General features: G+C 37.5%; 1 protein-coding gene and 1 non-coding gene across 2 annotated transcripts; one reads left to right on the forward strand and one right to left on the reverse strand.

The window, feature by feature from the left end:
• Positions 1–8,446: 8,446 nt before the first annotated feature.
• On the forward strand, positions 8,447–8,554 carry LOC148568628 (small nucleolar RNA R71). Its single transcript, XR_015881681.1, has one exon. It is a non-coding gene; the product is annotated as a small nucleolar RNA R71 (small nucleolar RNA).
• An 8,916-nt stretch (positions 8,555–17,470) lies between these two features.
• On the reverse strand, positions 17,471–18,699 carry LOC107636736 (uncharacterized). Its single transcript, XM_016340229.1, has 3 exons — positions 18,325–18,699; positions 17,633–17,687; positions 17,471–17,544 (listed from the first exon to the last, which is right to left on the reverse strand). Exons 1-3 carry the CDS (start codon positions 18,697–18,699, stop codon positions 17,471–17,473), a joined length of 504 nt encoding a protein of 167 aa, XP_016195715.1.
• Positions 18,700–19,554: the final 855 nt, after the last annotated feature.

Raw genomic sequence — 19,554 nt, forward strand, 5'->3', positions numbered from 1 at the left:
GAAACACTAAACTAGTGAAAAGCACATAACACATACATAACAAAACTGACACGACGAACCATATTTAATGGCGAAAGCCATCCTACCTGCCTATATGAACATATGGTTGTAGAGTCCCAACCTTTGCTTCAGCTCAGCGTTCTCTTTCTCCAGCATCATTACACGCTCCGTAACTGACAACCTTGCCACGCGCTGTGCCTCGACAAGCTCTTCCTTGTATCAAAGAACGACTTGGAAATTAAATTCAAATATTTTCACCTCTGCCTCCTCTAGGAGCCTCTCCAAAGTGATGAAGGCGGCATCCTGACTTGCCAATCGCTCATCAGTCGACAACCTCCCAAACACAAGGAAGTTAATCCCCTTCACGGTGCTTTGCAAAGAAATCCCAAATCCATGATACTTCTTTCCTTCGCTGCGGAAGTTGTCACACAGGAAAAAGACTGGCGGACCAACCTGAAGCTGAACATAAACCCTTAACAGCAGTTGTTTCATGTCTTCCATAATCACGAACGAGGTGGGGTCAAACTTTGGTACCATATCTACGAGCACATGTGCAAAACAGATAACCTCCACATCAAGATCGATGGTAACATGACAAAAAAAAAAAACCACAAACACGACCTACACGCACTTGGCTCATGAAGCAGCAAGTCGGTCGCAGCGGTGCCAGATCTGCTGCTCCCGTCTCCCGTAACACTGACATACTCTCCAACCTTGAGATCTCCGAAGCTTATCGCCAACTCTTGAGCCTCAGGTACAGTGTTATCACCGTTGGGGTCTTGTCTTGGCAAACTCCACCACGACTCCACCTTGCGCCTTACCATGAAGCCCTTGTACTGACTCCCCTTGAAGCCATACACTTGTTGATTGTATTCTTCCCACGAGGTGTAAATGCCTGGCTTTCTTCCTTTCCTCACAACGTAGGAACGGAACCGTCTAGTATCCATGTATGCAATACCTTAAGTGGGTTTCGTTTCAAGCACACCCAATGTGAAAGGAACTCCCTTATAAAGGAAGCCTCCTCAACTTCCCACTCTACTGAACCGTCACAGCCCCTCCGTTTGAACCATTCATTATGATAATAACTACATTCAATTTGATTCAATGCATGTAATTTCTTGGAACTTAAAGTTTTTCGCATATAATGAGTTACACCATATAAGTACTTATGCTGTGCACCCATTCATGTCCATGTGTATTAATCTATGTCCCCAGTCAAATATTAACAATAATAATAATGCATTTTAGTAAATCGAAATAGTTTTCTCATGGAAAACCCTCCTTTACAACACCTTCTAAAAATTTCAATCTCCTTTTATTATAAATTCTTCCCATTTTATTTCGTTACTGACTATTAAAAATACAACAAACGAAAATTCAAATACCAATTACCTTTATTTTCCTTAAAACATGTTTTTTAAAATATACTAAAGTATTTTTATATAATAGTAAGGGTTAAAATTAATAGAAAAATAATAAAAGAGAAACAACTAAAATGCCAATTAAATAAAGAATACTATCACTAGAAATAATATTAACGTATTTTTAATATGATTATACATGTTTAAATTTATTTTTATAAAATAAATGTAAAAAGAACTCTAAATTAAATAAGAAAATACAAATAATATTAACGTATGTAGAGAATTTTAAACTCTAATACATGATGAATAATAACTCTTTCTGTTATTATTACGCTATTAAATTTTTACTCTATATAATGCATCTATTACAACCTCATCATATGAGTTTAAAATTTGTCGGGGAGGCCAAGGCTACTGCTTGCCCCCCCTGAGTCCGTTGCGGACCGTACAGACCATTATGTTTAATCATTTCTAGTGCACGAAATTGTGATCTCAGGCAACGGCGCCAGAAACTCTGTACGCACGTCTTAATAATTCGTTTTTCATTCACAACTTCGATACAACTAACCAGCAAGTGCATTGGGTCGTCCAAGTAATAAACCTTATGTGAGTAAGGGTCGATCCCACGGAGATTGTTGGTATGAAGCAAGCTACGGTCACCTTGTAAATCTCAGTCAGGCGGATATCAAAAGGTTATGGAGTTTTCGAAATTAAATAATAAGTAAACATAAGATAAGGATAGAAACACTTATGTAATTCATTGGTGAGAATTTCAGATAAGCGTATAGAGATGCTTTCGTTCCTCTGAATCTCTGCTTTCCCACTGTCTTAATCCAATCAGTCTTACTCCTTTCCATGGCTGGCATTATGTAAGGACATCACCGTTGTCAATGGCTACTTTTTATCCTCTCTGGAAAATGGTCCGATGCGCTGTCACTGCATGGCTAATCGTCTGGAGGCATCACCCTTGTCAATGGCTGCATCCTATCCTCTTGTGAAAATGGTCCAAATGCTCTGTCACAGCACGACTAATCATCTGAGGTTCTCGATCATACTAGAATAGGATTCACCCTCCTTTTGCGTCTGTTACTACGCCCAGCACTCGCGAGTTTGAAGTTCGTCACAGTCATTCAATCCCAGAGTCCTACTCGGAATACCACAGACAAGGTTTAGACTTTCCGGACTCTCATGAATGCCACCATCAATCTAGCTTATACCACGAAGATTCTGATTAAGAGATCCAAGAGATACTCATTCAATCTAAGGTAGAACGGAAGTGGTTGTCAGGCACGCGTTTATAGGGAATGATGATGATTGTCACGTTCATCACATTCAGGTTGAAGTGCGAATGAATATCTTAGAAGCGGAATAAGTTGAATTGAATAGAAAAATAGTAGTACTTTGCATTAATCTTTGAGGAACAGCAGAGCTCCACACCTTAATCTATGGAGTGCAGAAACTCTACCGTATGAAAATACATAAGTGACAATGGTCCAGGCATGGCTGAATGGCCAGCCCCCATGAAAGTCTAAGATAGCATAAAACTTATCAAAGATGATTCGAAGATGTCTAATACAATAGTAAAAAGTCCTATTTATAATAAACTAGTTACTAGGGTTTACAGAAGTAAGTAATTGATGCATAAATCCACTTCTGGGGCCCACTTGGTGTGTGCTTGGGCTGAGCTTGAATGTTACACGTGTAGAGGTCAATCTTGGAGTTGAACGCCAGTTTGTAACGTATTTCTGGCGTTCAACTCTGGCTTGTGACGTGTTTCTGGCGTTTAACTCTAGACGGCAGCATAGAACTAGCGTTCAACGCCCTTTTACGTCATCTAAACTCGGCCAAAGTATGAACTATTATATATTTCTGGAAAGCCCTGGATGTCTATTTTCCAAGCAATTGGAATCGCGCCATTTTGAGTTCTGTAGCTCCAGAAAATCCACTTTGAGTGCAGGAAGTTCAGAATCCAACAGCATCAGCAGTCCTTCTTCAACCTCTGAATCTGATTTTTGCTCAAGTTCCTCAATTTCAGCCAGAAAATACCTGAAATCATAGAAAAACACACAAACTCATAGTAAAGTCCAGAAATGTGAATTTAACATAAAAACTAACGAAAATATCCCTAAAAGTAACTAGATTCTACTAAAAACATACTAAAAACAATGCCAAAAAGCGTATAAATTATCCGCTCATCACAACACCAAACTTAAATTGTTGCTTGTCCCCAGGCAACCGAAAATCAAATAGGATAAAAAGAAGAGAATATACTATAAATTCCAAACTATCAATGAAACATAGCTCCAATCAGATGAGCGGGACTTGTAGCTTTTTGCCTCTTGAATAGTTTTGGCATCTCACTTTATCCATTGAAGTTTAGAATGATTGGCATCTATAGGAACTCAGAGTTCAGATAGTGTTATTGATTCTCCTAGTTCAGTATGATGATTCTTGAACACAGCTATTTTATGAGTCTTGGCCGTGGCCCTAAGCACTTTGTTTTCCAGTATTACTACAGGATACATAAATGCCACAGACACATAATTGGGTGAACCTTTTCAGATTGTGACTCAGCTTTGCTAAAGTCCCCAATTAGAGGTATCCAGGGTTCTTAAGCACACTCTTCTTTTGCTTTGGACCTTGACTTTAACCGCTCAGTCTCAAGTTTTCACTTGACACCTTCACGCCACAAGCACATGGTTAGGGACAGCTTGGTTTAGCCACTTAGGCCAGGATTTTATTCCTTTAGGCCCTCCTATCCACTGATGCTCAAAGCCTTGGGATCCTTTTTATTACCCTTGCCTTTTGGTTTTAAGGGCTATTGGCTTTTTGCTCTTCCCTCTTAGTTTTAAGAGCTTTGGCTTTTTCTGCTTGCTTTTTCTCTCTAATTTTTTTTCGCTATTTTTTTCTGCAAGCTTTGTTCTTTGCTGCTTTTTCTTGCTTCAAGAATCATTTTTATGATTTTTCAGTTTATCAAATAACATGTCTCCTTGTCATTATTCTTTCAAGCGCCAACATATTTAACATTCTTAAACAACAACTTCAAAAGACATATGCACTGTTCAAGCATACATTCAGAAAACAAGAAGCATTGTCACCACATCAATATAATTAAACTAAGTTCAAGGATAAATTCGAAACTCATGTACTTCTTGTTCTTTTGAATTAAAACATTTTTCATTTAAGAGAGGTGATGGATTCATAGGACATTCATAACTTTAAGACAAAGTTACTAACTACTAATGATCATGTAATGAAGACACAAACATAGATAAGCACATAACATAGAAAACGAAAAACAGAAGAAATAAGAACAAGGAATGAATCCACCTTAGTGATGGTGGCGTTTCCTTCTTGAGGAACCAATGATGTCCTTGAGCTCTTCTATGTTTCTTCCTTGTCTTTGTTGCTCCTCCCTCATTGCTTTTTGATCTTCTCTTATTTCATGAAGGATGATGGAGTGCTCTTGATGTTCCACCCTTAATTGTCCCATGTTGGAACTTAATTCTCCTAGGGAGGTGTTGATTTGCTCCCAATAGTTTTGTGGAAGAAAATGCATTTGAGGCATCTCCGGGATCTCATGGTGATGAGCTTCATGCGTCTCTTGAGATCCATGAATGGGCTCTCTTGCTTGCTCCATCCTTTTCTTAGTGATGGGCTTCTCTTCCTCAATGGGAATGTCTCCTTCTATGAAAGCTCCAGCTGAGTAACATAGATGGCAAATAAGATGAGGAAAAGCTAGCCTTGCCCCAGGAGAGGGCTTTTCGGCTATTTTGTAGAATTCAATGGAGATGACTTCATGAACTTCTACTTCCTCTCCAATCATGATGCTATGAATCATGATGGCCCGATCCACAGTAATTTCAGATCGGTTGCTAGTGGGGATGATGGAGCGTTGGATGAACTCCAACCATCCTCTAGCCACAGGCTTGAGGTCCAGTCTTCTTAATTGAACCGGCTTGCCTTTGGAGTCAATCTTCCATTGAGCTCCTTCCACACATATGTCCATGAGGACTTGGTCCAACCTTTGATTAAAGTTGACCCTTCTAGTGTAGGGGCGTGCATCTTCTTGCATCATAGGCAAGTTAAACGCCAGCCTCACATTTTCCGGACTAAAATCTAAGTATTTCTCCCGAACCATTGTAATATAATTCTTTGGGTTTAGGTTCTTACTTTGATCATGGTTCCTAGTGATCCATGCATTGGCATAGAACTCTTGAACCATTAGGATGCTGACTTGTTGGATGGGGTTTGTTAGAACTTCCCAACCTCTTCTTTGGATTTCATGTCGGATCTCCGGATACTCATTTCTCTTGAGCTTGAAAGGGACCTCGGGGATCACCTTCTTCTTGGCCACAACATCATAGAAGTGGTCTTGATGGGCTTTGGAGATGAACCTTTCCATCTCCCATGACTCGGAGGTGGAAGCTTTTGTCTTCCCTTTCCCTTTTCTAGAAGATTCTCCAGTCTTAGGTGCCATCAATGGTAATGGAAAAACAAAAAGCTTATGCTTTTACCACACCAAACTTAGAATATTGCTCACCCTCGAGCAAGAGAAGAAAGAATAGATGAAGAAGAAGAAGAAAATATGGAGGAGAGGGGGGAGGGGTGTATTCGGCCAAGAAGGGGAAGAGAGGGTTGTGTTGTGTGAAAATGAAGAAGAATGGGGGGCTTTATATAGGGAAGGGAGGGGGGTAAGTTTCGGCCATAAGGGTGGGTTTTGGGTGGGAAATTGATTTTGAATTTTGAAGGTAGGTGGAGTTTATGAGGTAGGTTTATGGGGAAGAGTGGATGGATGTGAGTGGTGAAGTGGTGATAGGGAAGAGAGATTGAGGTGATTGGTGAAGAGTTTTGGGGAAGAGTGTTTATGGGATTGTGTGAAAGAGGGGTGAGAAGAAGTGAGTGGAGGTAGGTGAGGATCCTGTGGGGTCCACAGATCCTGAGGTGTTCAAGGATTTACAACCTTGCACCAAATTAGGCATGCAAAATGCCCTTGCACACAACTCTGGGCGTTCAGCGCCAGATTGGTGCTTGTTCTGGGCGTTGAACGCCCATTTGTTGCCCATTTCTGGCGTTGAACGCCAGAACCAGGCTTGTTCTGGGCGTTCAGCGCCAGCTCTTCTCCAGGGTGCAATTCTGGCGTTCAGCGCCAGAACCATGCTCTGTTCTGGCGTTGAACGCCAGCCAGATGCTTCTTACTGGCGTTTAAACGCCAAGGAGATTCTCCTCCAGGGTGTGATTTTTCTTCTGCTGTTTTTGATTCCGTTTTCAATTTTTATATTTATTTTGTGACTCCACATGATCATGAACCTAATAAAACATGAAAGAACAAGAAAAATAAAATTAGATAAATAAAAATTGGGTTGCCTCCCAACAAGCGCTTCTTTAATGTCAATAGCTTGACAGTGGGCTCTCATAGAGCCTCACAGATGTTCAGAGCATTGTTGAGACTTCCCAACACCAAACTTAGAGTTTGGTTGTGGCCTCCCAACACCAAACTTAGAGTTTGACTGTGGGGGCTCTGGTTGACTCTATTTTGAGAGAAGCTTACTGTGCCTCTTTTCCATGTTTACAGAAGGGTAACCTTGAGTTGTAAACACAAGGGAGTCCTCATTCAATTGAAGGACTAATTCACCTCTATCAACATCAATCACAGCTCTTGCTGTGGCTAGGAAAGGTCTTCCAAGGATGATGGATTCATCCTCATCCTTCCCAGTATCAAGGATTATGAAATCAGTAGGGATGTAAAGGCCTTCAACCTTTACTAACACGTCCTCTACTTGTCCATAAGCCTGTTTTCTTGAATTGTCTGCCATCTCTAATGAGATTTTAGTAGCTTGCACCCCAAAGATTCCCAGTTTCTCTATTACAGAGAGGGGCATGAGGTTTATCCCTGAACCAAGGTCACACAGAGCCTTTTCAAAGATCATGGTGCCTATGGTACAAGGTATTAGGAACTTTCCAGGATCCTGTTTCTTCTGAGGCAATGTCAGTTGATCCAGATCACTCAGTTCATTGGTGAACAGGGGAGGTTCATCTTCCCAAGTCTCATTACCAAATAAATTGGCATTCAGCTTCATGATTGCACCAAGGTACTTGGCAACTTGCTCTTCAGTAACATCCTCATTCTCTTCAGAAGATGAATACTCGTCAGAGCTCATGAAGGGCATAAGGAGGTTCAATGGAATCTCTATGGTCTCTAGATGAGTCTCAGATTCCTTTGGTTCCTCAAAGGGAAACTCCTTATTGATCACTAGACGTCCCAGGAGGTCTTCCTCACTGGGATTTACGTCCTCCCCTTCCTCTCCAGGTTCGGCCGTGTTGAGTATGTCAATGGCCTTGCACTCTCCTTTTGGATTTTCTTCTGTATTGCTTGGGAGAGTACTAGGAGGGATTTCAGTGATCCTTTTACTCAGCTGGCCCACTTGTGCCTCCAAATTTCTAATGGAGGACCTTGTTTCATTCATGAAACTTACAGTGGCCTTAGATAGATCAGAGACTAAGTTTGCTAAATTAGAGGTATTTTGTTCAGAGTTCTCTGTCTGTTGCTGAGTGGATGATGGAAAAGGTTTACTATTGTTAAACATATTTCTTCCACCATTATTAAAGCCTTGTTGAGGCTTTTGTTGATCCTTCAATGAGAGATTTAGGTGATTTCTCCATGAGGGGTTATAGGTGTTTCCATAAGGTTCACCCATGTAATTCACCTCTGCTATTGCAGGGTTTTCAGGATCATAAGCTTCTTCTTCAGAAGATGCCTCTTGAGTACTGTTGGATGCAGCTTGCATTCCATTCAGACTCTGAGAAATCATATTGACTTGCTGAGTCAATATTTTATTCTGAGCCAATATGGCATTCAGAGTATCAATTTCAAGAACTCCCTTCTTCATAGGCGTCCCATTACTCACAGGATTCCTCTCAGAAGTGTACATGAACTGGTTTTTGGCAACCATGTCAATGAGTTCTTGAGCTTCTGCAGGCATTTTCTTTAGGTGAATGGATCCACCTGCAGAAGTATCCAATGACATCTTAGCCAATTCAGATAGACCATCATAGAATATATCCAGGATGGTCCATTCTGAAAGCATGTCAGAAGGAAACTTTTTGGTCAGTCCTTTGTATCTCTCCCAAGCTTCATAGAGGGATTCACCTTCTTTCTGTCTGAAGGTCTGAACATCCACTCTAAGCTTACTCAGCTTTTGAGGAGGAAAGAACTTGGCTAAGAAAGCCTTGACCAGCTTATCCCAAGAGTTCAGGCTATCCTTAGGTTGAGAGTCCAACCATACTCTAGCTCTGTCTCTTACAGCAAAAGGGAAAAGCATGAGCCTGTAGACTTCAGGATCTACTCCATTAGTCTTAACAGTATCACATATCTGCAAGAATTCAGTTAAGAACTGAAAAGGATCTTCAGATGGAAGTCCATGAAACTTGCAGTTCTGCTGCATCAGAGAAACTAATTGAGGTTTCAGCTCAAAATTGTTTGCTCCAATGGCAGGAATGGAGATGCTTCTTCCATGTAAATTGGAATTAGGTGCAGTAAAGTCACCAAGCATCCTCCTTGCATTATTATTATTTTTGGCTGCCATCTCCTCTTCCTGTTCGAAAATTTCTGAAAGGTGCTTGCTGGATTGTTGTAATTTAGCTTCTCTTAGTTTCCTCTTCAGAGTCCTTTCAGGTTTTGGATCTGCTTCAACAAGAATGTTCTTGTCCTTGCTCCTGCTCATATGAAAAAGAGGGACAGAAAAAAATAATAATAATAGGGGTCCTTTTTACCACAGTATAGAGGTTCCCTTATGTGAGTAGAAGAAAAGAAGAAGAGAAAATCTGAACTCAGAGAGAGAGAGAGAGAATTTTCGAAAATTATTTTTGAAAATGAGTTAGTGATTTTCAAAAATTATTTTTGAAAAAGGTTAGTAATTTTTGAAAATTAAAATCAAAAATTAAAATAATTAGTTAATTAAAAAGAAATTTTGAAAAAGAGGGAAGATATTTTCGAAAATTAGAGAGAGAGAGAGAGAGTTAGTTAGGTAGTTTTGAAAAAGATAAGAAACAAACAAAAAGTTAGTTAGTTAGTTGAAACAAATTTGAAAATCAATTTTGAAAAGATAAGAAGATAAGAAGTTAGAAAGGATATTTTAAAATAAAAAGATATTTTTGAAAAGATATGATTGAAATTAGTTTTGAAAAAGATTTGAATTTTAAAATCACAATTAATGACTAGATTCACAAGAAATCACAAGATATGATTCTAGAACTTAAAGTTTGAATCTTTCTTAACAAGTAAGTAACAAACTTGAAATTTTTGAATCAAAACATTAATTAATGATGTTATTTTCGAAAATTATGTGATAAAGATAAGAAAAAGATTTTTGAAAAATATTTTTTGAAAATTTTCGAAAATAACTAAGAAAAATGAAAAAGATTTGATTTTTGAAAAAGATTTTGAAAAAGATAAGATTTTTAAATTGAAAATTTGATTTGACTCATAAAAACAACTAGATTTTAAAAAGTTTTGAAAAAGTCAACTCAAATTTTCGAAATTTATGAGTGAAAAAGGGAAAGATTTTTTTTTTTTGAATTTTTAATGATAAGAGGGAAAAAACATGAAAAAGACTCAATGCATGAAAATTTTGGATCAAAACAATGAATGCATGCAAGAATGCTATGAATGTCAAGATGAACACCAAGAACACTTTGAATGTCAAGATGAACATCAAGAACTTATTTTTGAAAAATTTTTAATGCAAAGAAAACATGCAAGACACCAAACTTAAAAATTTTTCATGTATAGACACTATGAATGCAAGAATGCATATGAAAAACAAGAAAAGACACAAAACATGAAAACATCAAGATCAAACAAGAAGACTTACCAAGAACAACTTGAAGATCATGAAGAACACTATGAATGCATGATTTTTTCGAAAAATGCACAATGAATATGCAATTGACACCAAACTTAAAAATTGACTCAAGACTCAAACAAAAAACACAAAATATTTTTGATTTTTTTTTATTTTTATGATTTTCTAATTTTTTTTGTATTTTTTGAAAATTATTTGTGAAAAGGAAAAATAAGGATTCCAAAATTTTTAATATGAATTCCAGGAATCTTGCATTCTTAACCTAAAGCTCCGATCTGAGGGTTAGACATGGCTTAATAGCCAGTCAAGCTTTAGAAGATATTTATACTTTTCATGTATAGAGCAACTAAGTGTGTGAAAATCTACAACTCAGAAGCAAGCTCTTGTGATGATAAGTTGAAACCCCAGTCCAAAAGATTAGACATGGCTTACAGCCAGCCAGGATTCAACAAATCATCATGAAACACTAGAATTCATTCTTAAAAATTCTGAAGAAAAATATATTTTTGAAAACATTTATTTTTTTCAAAAATAAAGGAAAAAATTTTGAAAGATTTTTGAAAAATTTTTTTGAAAACTTTTTGAAAATAAGAAGAAAATTACCCAATCTAAGCAACAAGATGAACCGTCAGTTGTCCAAACACAAACAATCCCCGGCAACGGCGCCAAAAACTTGGTGCATGAAATTGTGATCTCAGGCAACGACGCCAGAAACTCTGTACGCGCGTCTTAATAATTCGTTTTTCATTCACAACTTCGATACAACTAACCAGCAAGTGCACTGGGTCGTCCAAGTAATAAACCTTACGTGAGTAAGGGTCGATCCCACGGAGATTGTTGGTATGAAGCAAGCTACGGTCACCTTGTAAATCTCAGTCAGACGGATATCAAAAGGTTATGGAGTTTTCGAAATTAAATAATACGTAAACATAAGATAAGGATAGAAACACTTATGTAATTCATTGGTGAGAATTTCAAATAAGCGTATAGAGATGCTTTCGTTCCTCTGAATCTATGCTTTCCCGCTGTCTTCATCCAATCAGTCTTACTCCTTTCCATGGCTAGCTTTATGTAAGGACATCACCGTTGTCAATGGCTACTTTTTATCCTCTCTGGAAAATGGTCTGATGCGCTGTCACTGCATGGCTAATCGTCTGGAGGCATCACCCTTGTCAATGGCTGCATCCTATCCTCTTGTGAAAATGGTCCAAATGCTCTGTCACAGCACGGCTAATCATCTGAGGTTCTTGATCATACTGGAATAGGATTCACCCTCCTTTTGCGTCTGTCACTACACCCAGCACTCGCGAGTTTAAAGTTCGTCACAGTCATTCAATCCCAGAGTCCTACTCGGAATACCACAGACAAGGTTTAGACTTTCTGGACTCTCATGAATGCCGCCATCAATCTAGCTTATACCACAAAGATTCTGATTAAGAGATCCAAGAGATACTCATTCAATCTAAGGTAGAACAGAAGTGGTTGTCAGGCACGCATTCATAGGGAATGATGATGATTGTCATGTTCATCACATTCAGGTTGAAGTGCGAATGAATATCTTAGAAGCGGAATAAGTTGAATTGAATAGAAAAACAGTAGCACTTTGCATTAATCTTTGAGGAACAGCAGAGCTCCACACCTTAATCTATGGAGTGCAGAAACTCTACCGTATGAAAATACACAAGTGACAATGGTCCAGGCATGGCCGAATGGCCAGCCCCCATGAAAGTCTAAGATAGCATAAAACTGATCAAAGATGATCTGAAGATGTCTAATACAATAGTAAAAAGTCCTATTTATACTAAAATAGTTACTAGGGTTTACAGAAGTAAGTAATTGATGCATAAATCCACTTCCGGGGCCCACTTGGTGTGTGCTTGGGCTGAGCTTGAATGTTACACGTGTAGAGGTCAATCTTGGAGTTGAACGCCAGTTTGTAACGTATTTCTGGCGTTCAACTCTGGCTTGTGACGTGTTTCTGGCGTTTAACTCCAGACAGCAGCATAGAACTGGCGTTCAACGCCCTTTTACGTCATCTAAACTCGGCCAAAATATGGACTATTAATATTGCTGGAAAGCCCTGGATGTCTACTTTCCAACGCAATTGGAAGCGCGCCATTTTGAGTTCTGTAGCTCCAGAAAATCCACTTTGAGTGCAGGGAGGTCAGAATCCAACAGCATCAGCAGTCCTTCTTCAACCTCTGAATCTGATTTTTCCTCAAGTTCCTCAATTTCAGCCAAAAAATACCTGAAATCATAGAAAAACACACAAACTCATAGTAAAGTCCAGAAATGTGAATTTAACATAAAAACTAATGAAAACATCCCTAAAAGTAACTAGATTCTACTAAAAACATACTGAAAACAATGCCAAAAAGCGTATAAATTATCCACTCATCAATTTCTCAAACCGGTTGCACAAATAAAATTAATTAATTTTTATTCATTAAGATTTAAAAATAATATGTTTTTTCCTCTATTTTTTAAATTATAATTAGATGATGGCGTATAAAAAATATACAATTATCAATTACAAATTTAACTTGGAAATGGAGTTTGTACATTTTACAACAAAAAACTTTATTTTACTCATAACAAACAATATCGGACGACACATTTTGATTTATGAAATTACTAATACAAAGAATAAATTATAAATCATCTACATCTCGTGGAAAGGGTATAGAGAAATAGAAAAATGTCCCGAGATCGACGAGAATATTCAGGAACGGAGTTTATTAGTTTTTGCGGTAAATATTTTCTCCGCAATTTTAATTGAGAATGTGTTGTGAACAACTTGAATATCAAATTAGATAATAACGCATAAGCACTAATTAAATTACATATACCGACATCAGAATTAATTACATATACCGACATAAGGACAACGAGACCTACAGAGAGTGACATGTATCACATCTTGGCTAAAAAAATAGCGGGGAGTAGCGTCGAACTCTCTAATCTTGGAGGGAGAGATTCAATTTCGATCACAATGAAAAACTGACACGTGACATATTTTGCTTGTCCTATTAGTAACATGTAATACATAGAATACATTTACCTTCCCAAGCAAACAAACCTAAACCCTAACCAATATTCCTAAGCAAATGACTTTCATCACACATATTATACCCTCAATCCTCAAGTAGCTATTCTCATTTCCAACTAGTCAACCCTAAACCCTAGACCCTACACACAACCAACAGACTTTCATCACACATATTAAGCCCTAAATCTTCAGCTAACCATTCACCTTTCCAACCGCTAAACCGCCGAACATAAACTCTAAACCCTAAAACATATGAACCCTCCATCTCTCACATAAGGTATAAAACATTCCAAAGAATTAAACAATTAAACACTACTCTAACGTGATAACCTTGTCATTTCACCCCCATTACGCAAACACTCAATTAAAATTGTGATCACTTTAATTAGAACAACTAAATTAATATCAAGTGTCATCTTCATCACCTGTCATTCCGGAGACCCGTACCTGCTCCTTCTTGCTCCCACTGATCCATGCAGAATATACCCATCCATGACACGTGCAAATCACAGGTGTTGAAGAATCTTTCCCTCAGCACCTTAGAATTTTCCTAAAATGGGCGTATGTAAAAGCCAAATTTTTCACGTATTCATAATGGTACTGAATTAGACCATTAATAAAAAATTTGAGTACAAATAGATCCCCAAAATAATAAGACATGTTCCTATCTTTTTTCTCCGCCTCTTCTCACCCACCACCATTTTCATTTTGTTTTGAGAACCTCCTCCTCTTTATTCTTTTTATTCTTCCTTAAATCTCCATAATAATAAAATAAAAAAGGATCTTTTCAATTAGTATGAAATATAATAAATGAAAAAATGGAGCCATTATTGTTGTTGCACTCTATTAATGTGTCAACTGTTGGAGCTATTGTTGTTGCAGCAGTTAGACAGATTATTTTTTATGTCAAAAATTATCAATTATTTGCTAATGTATAATGATATTGATAATAATGTAATATAATCTTTACATAGTTAAATTAATTAGAATTTTTTATATAAAATGTTTTCATTTGTCATTTTTCTATTTAGCTTTTCTACACAAGATGAAAACAATAGATAAAAAAAACATAACAGGTATGAAAATTGTATAATTCTATAAATTAATAAATAATTAATTAATAAATTAATTATGAGCAAAAGAAATTAGAAAATTAAATTTTATAATTTGAAGAAGTAAAAAATAATTAGAATAAAAATTAAAACTCCAATTTTAAAGATTTTGACTTAAAATTAGGCCAACAGACCAAACCGATTGGATTGGACCCATATTTGGCCCAAGACCCAACATATAAAAGCAAAATCAGCCACTCTTCCCTCTTCATTCTTGGTGATACACAATGAAGAGAGAAGATAGTTCAAGGAATCCTAACCTTAATCACTTCCAAAATTCAATCAATCATAACTTTCAATCCGTAACTCCGATTGATGAGCTATCTGTGGTCACACGTTTGTCTTAAAATTCTCTTTAAATACATCCAAACAAAGTAGTAGGAAATTTGAATTTCTTACCCAGCCATTCTCCTCTTCAATTTCGTGATTTTTGAGTATTGAATATTGAAGATTTTGTGATTTTAATAGTTTAGGAGTACTTTAGTACGATATAGCTGGGTTTCATCCAAGTGCTCAGTGGGTAATAGTAAGAAACCACTAAATCTTTGTTAATTAGTGAAGTAATGAACTCTTGTATTGATTATAGTGAAATTATATGAAATTAGATTGAATTTCATGTTGATTTGCAGTCGAATTAGTGAATTGGGACAAAATTCTAGTGGTTGAAGCTTGTTGAGTTGATTTGGAAACTTGAAACCCTGCTGACACGATGTTTTGTGGTGTTTTGTAGCTTGGAGAGAAATCGACTAAGGTATGGTTTCGGTTTTCTGTAGTTAATATATAATGTTGTGTGAACCTTACGCTAATTGCCATAAGATAGGTGTGAATGATGTGAATTTGGTTGGTTTAATTGGTTAGATATGGTATGTGCATATGATGTGAATTATTGATGTTAAATGTTGGTATTGGTGGAAATTAAGAGTGGAATCGGTTAAATGAATTAATGAATTTAAGTGTTGCTATGTTTGTGGAGTGATGGAGAAGTATGTGATGATGGGTTACGAGTAATTGGTATTGTTTTGGTTGTGGTTTGATTGGTTTTGATTTGAAAATTTTGGAAAACTAGAGGATTTTGTAACTTTTGGTAAAAAATGATTTTTGACTAACTTCGGCGGGCCATAACTTAGCTTCTGGACCCCCAAATTTGGTGAAACTTGTTTTGAATGAAAATTGGGTCCATGAAGTTTATATCATTTGAAGAACGAACTAAAAAATGACTTTTAACAAAAATGTTATGCGCGTTTGATGCTTGATGTGAAAATTTAATTTTTGAACTTATCAGCTTTTTGGAGTTTTGATATGCATGCGTACGCGAAATGCTCCATGCGACGAGAGTACTAGGCTCTGCCTAGCATTCTCGCGTATGTGGACCATGTCTCCCATATGCAGCACTGTTGCGTTTGAAATCTCGTGTACGCGAACAGTACATGCGTATGCGACAGTGTAAATTTCAACATTCATGACCCCTGTTTTATTGAAAATTATAATTTCTGAGGTTTCAACCATTTTTCTAGCTTTCCAAACATCTGTGATCCCTATTTAAGGCCTGATAGCTAGTGTTAGGTTGTAGAAGAAGAGAAAACCCATTGGGGAAGTTAGTTTGATAATGAGGAAGAGTTGTGAAGTGAATAATTGAATTAACAATGCATGGATAATGTTGAATAATTGAGATATTGAAGATGATGAAGATTGATTTTAATTTTGATTTTTGAATAAATTGAAATGATATTAAAAATGAGATTGAATCTGCTTGTGATATATTACCGGGTAAGATGCAATGACGTCGTCCACTTGTTCCAGAAAAATATTTGAGGCACCGAGTAAGATGCAGTGGTATCGTCCACTTGCCTCGGGTAAAGATTTGAGACACCAGGTAAGATGCAAGGGTTGAGTTTTGTCACGCTTGCTCCAGATTGAGAATTGTGACACCACTTGGGTAAGAGGCAAGGGATGAGATTGTCTCCCTTACTCCGAGTTACGCGGGTAAGATGCAAGGATTGCGATTTGGTCCCACTTGCTCCGTGTTCTCGTGTTCTGTCCAGGGTTCGCTATCAGACATATCAGGTTTGGCTGTATAACCGACATATGAGACTCATCAGCCATAGGGCAGACATGCATCATGTAACACCCTAATTACCCTAAGCCTTACCTCTAGCCGTAAAGCAAAGGTTAATCAGAGGTTACGACAATCCTAAAGCTTATACATAAAAATATATAGAAAGAAATAATAATTCTAGAAGCCCCATGAAGAAAATAAGCTCAAATACGAAATTATAAAGCGCAAACATTCACATGAAGCTACAAGCGTAAAAGACAAGATCCACTATGTAAGATAACAAGATATACATAGTTATATAAGAGTATGATAATCATAAGATACTAGTCTAAGCCTGTGGAGTTTAGGCCGACTAGTTAAACACTGACATACAGAGTTTTGAAAGTAAAACAGGTTATACAATATTTCTCTCTCAAAGTACGCCGCCGCCGCTACCTCGACAGGCGGGATCCAACCAAACCGTTCTTGCCAGGCGCATAGCGTCTCAACAATATCAGTATAAAACAGTGATTCAGTGGTTTTCAAAAATCATTTTTCAATATATCATGGATCCATCATTCCATTCCGAGTCCCAGACTCATCTCAAACCACTGCCAATTCATAATTTCCATTCTGAACTCATTAGTTCATCACTTTCACAATTCATTCAAAACTCATCAGTTCACCACTTTTACAATTCTTTATCAATAATCACCAATATATTATTCTTCCTTCTCCCTTAACTAAATCCATCCTCAGTACACCAGAAACCTAAGCCTCCGTTCTCTAACTTTTACCGGAAATACCAAAATAAATTCACCTAGGACCTTCTCTATATTTTGACATCCAAAAACAAGCCAAAAAGCCTTAGATAAGTGTCACAGAAGTTTACAAGCTTGCCAAGAAGGTGAAATAGTTAAAAACAAGATTTTAGTAGAAAAACAGGGCATGTGCGTACGCATAGGGGTGTGCGTGCGCACGCCCAGGAGATTTTCAAGATGTATGCGTACGCATAGAGGTGTGCGTACGCACAAGTGTAAAATTTTCTAATTTTGTTCGCTCAAACAAGGCGTGCAAATGCCCCCAACAGAATGCACCTTCCAATTCACATATATACCACCTAATTTCGCATCATTACATACACATTTACAAATTTAATACCTAATCTCATATAATTAAAGAATTCACAAGGGTTTTGAATTTCTTACCATTTCCCATGGATAATTGGGCAAAACCCAATAATTTCTCGTTGCTAGAGTTCACCTAAACCATCAAAATTACATAATATCTCAATACCAATTATTCAAAATTTAAAATTTGAAGTGGGTGAAGAACTGTGTGAGAAATAAAATTTTCTTACCACTTTGTTTAGATAGATTTGTAGAGCTCGACGCGGTGGTCACGTGGCCGCAGATGGTGTGGTGATCTGAACTCCGAATTGAAAGATATGGAAGTTTGAATTTGGGACAAGGGCTAGGGTTCCTGGAGCTTTCTTTCCCCAGGTTCAGCATGCTCTATGTGATTTTGGGGAAGGAAGTAGCTGAACTTTACCTTTTATATGTTGGACCTTGGGCCCAATCCAATCGGTTTGGTCCGTTGGCCCATTTTTAGGCCAAAATATTTAAAACTAGTGTCGAAATTCATATTTTAAATATTTCTATCTCTCTAAATTATAAAAATTTAATTTCCTAATTTATTTGAATAATGATTAATTTATTGGCTAATTATTTATTAATTTCGCCAGATTTATATCCTAACCACCTAATTAGATATTTCGTCCCAAAATTCAAATTCAGTTACCTAAAAACAAGTGCGGATAGTCCTTTCTCATTTTGGATTCAAGTTCCTAGGTGTGTTCCTTAATTCCAGCCCAATTCCAAGCAACTTTAATCAATAAAACCTTTTTTCCGTGCAGTCGCTTAACACTGGGATCATCAATTCTGACCGGCGTCACTTGAAGCGTTAAATCCTCTCTCAGCCAAACTGATTCAAGTTCTAAAACATGGTTGGCATCTGAAGTGTACTTCCAAAGCTGTAAAATGTGAAATATGTCGTGCAAGTTCGAAAGCGCTAGAGATATCCGATATGCCACCAGCTCAATTCTCTTTAGAATTTGAAACGGACCGATATAACGAGGATTCAGCTTCTTTGTTTTGATCGCTCTATCCACTCCTGTTGGAGTAACTCTTAGGAATACATGATCTCCTTCATCGAATTCTAAAAATTTCCGTCTCTGATCGGTGAAACTTTTTTGGTGGCTTTGAGCAGTAAGCATCCTATTTCAGATTTTCTTAATCTATTATGTGGTTTCAGCTACTAACTCAGGTCCCAATAAACTTGATTTTCCAGCTTCAAACCAACACATTGGAGATTGGCAATTTTTTCCATATAGAGCCTCATACGAAGCCATTCTGATGCACCCATGGTAATTATTGTTGTACGCAAACTCCACTAGCGGCATATACTGATCCCAACTTGCCGGTTGATCCAGCACACAAGCCCTCAATATATCTTCCAAGGTTTGTATTGTCCTCTCCGATTGACCATCGGTTTGAGGATGGTACGTAGTGCTTTAGCTTAATTGAGTTTTGAATGCTCTCTGGAAAGCTCCCTAAAATCTTAAAGTGAAACGAGGATCTCTATTAGAAACTTTGGTGGTAGGCACACCATGCAGCCTCACAATCTCCTTAATGTATAAGTGTGCTAATTCTTCCAAAGTATAATTCATTCGGATAGGCATGAAATGAGTAGATTTCGTTATCCTATCCACAATCACCCATACTGCTTCAAATCCTGTCCTAGTCCTGGGCAACCCAGACACAAAATCCATCACAATACCTTTCCACTTTCATTGCGGAACTTCCAAAGGTTGTAGGGTCCCGGACGGTCTCTGGTGCTCAATTTTTACTTTCTGGCAAGTTAAAAACTTTCAAACGTGCAATGCCATATCGTTCTTCATTCTCGGTCACCAAAACATTGTCTTCAAGTTATGATACATTTTACTACTTCCTGGATAAATTGAAAACTTTCTCCGGTGAGCTTCTACTAACACATCTCACCTTACGTCTCCTAAATTCGGTACACAGATCCTTCTCTTGCACCTTCAAACTCCCTATTTTTCCTGGATAAC

Source organism: Arachis ipaensis, chromosome B4 (genome assembly GCF_059453495.1).
Source record: "Arachis ipaensis isolate K30076 ecotype BB chromosome B4, ASM5945349v1, whole genome shotgun sequence".
Taxonomy (NCBI): Eukaryota; Viridiplantae; Streptophyta; class Magnoliopsida; order Fabales; family Fabaceae; genus Arachis; species Arachis ipaensis.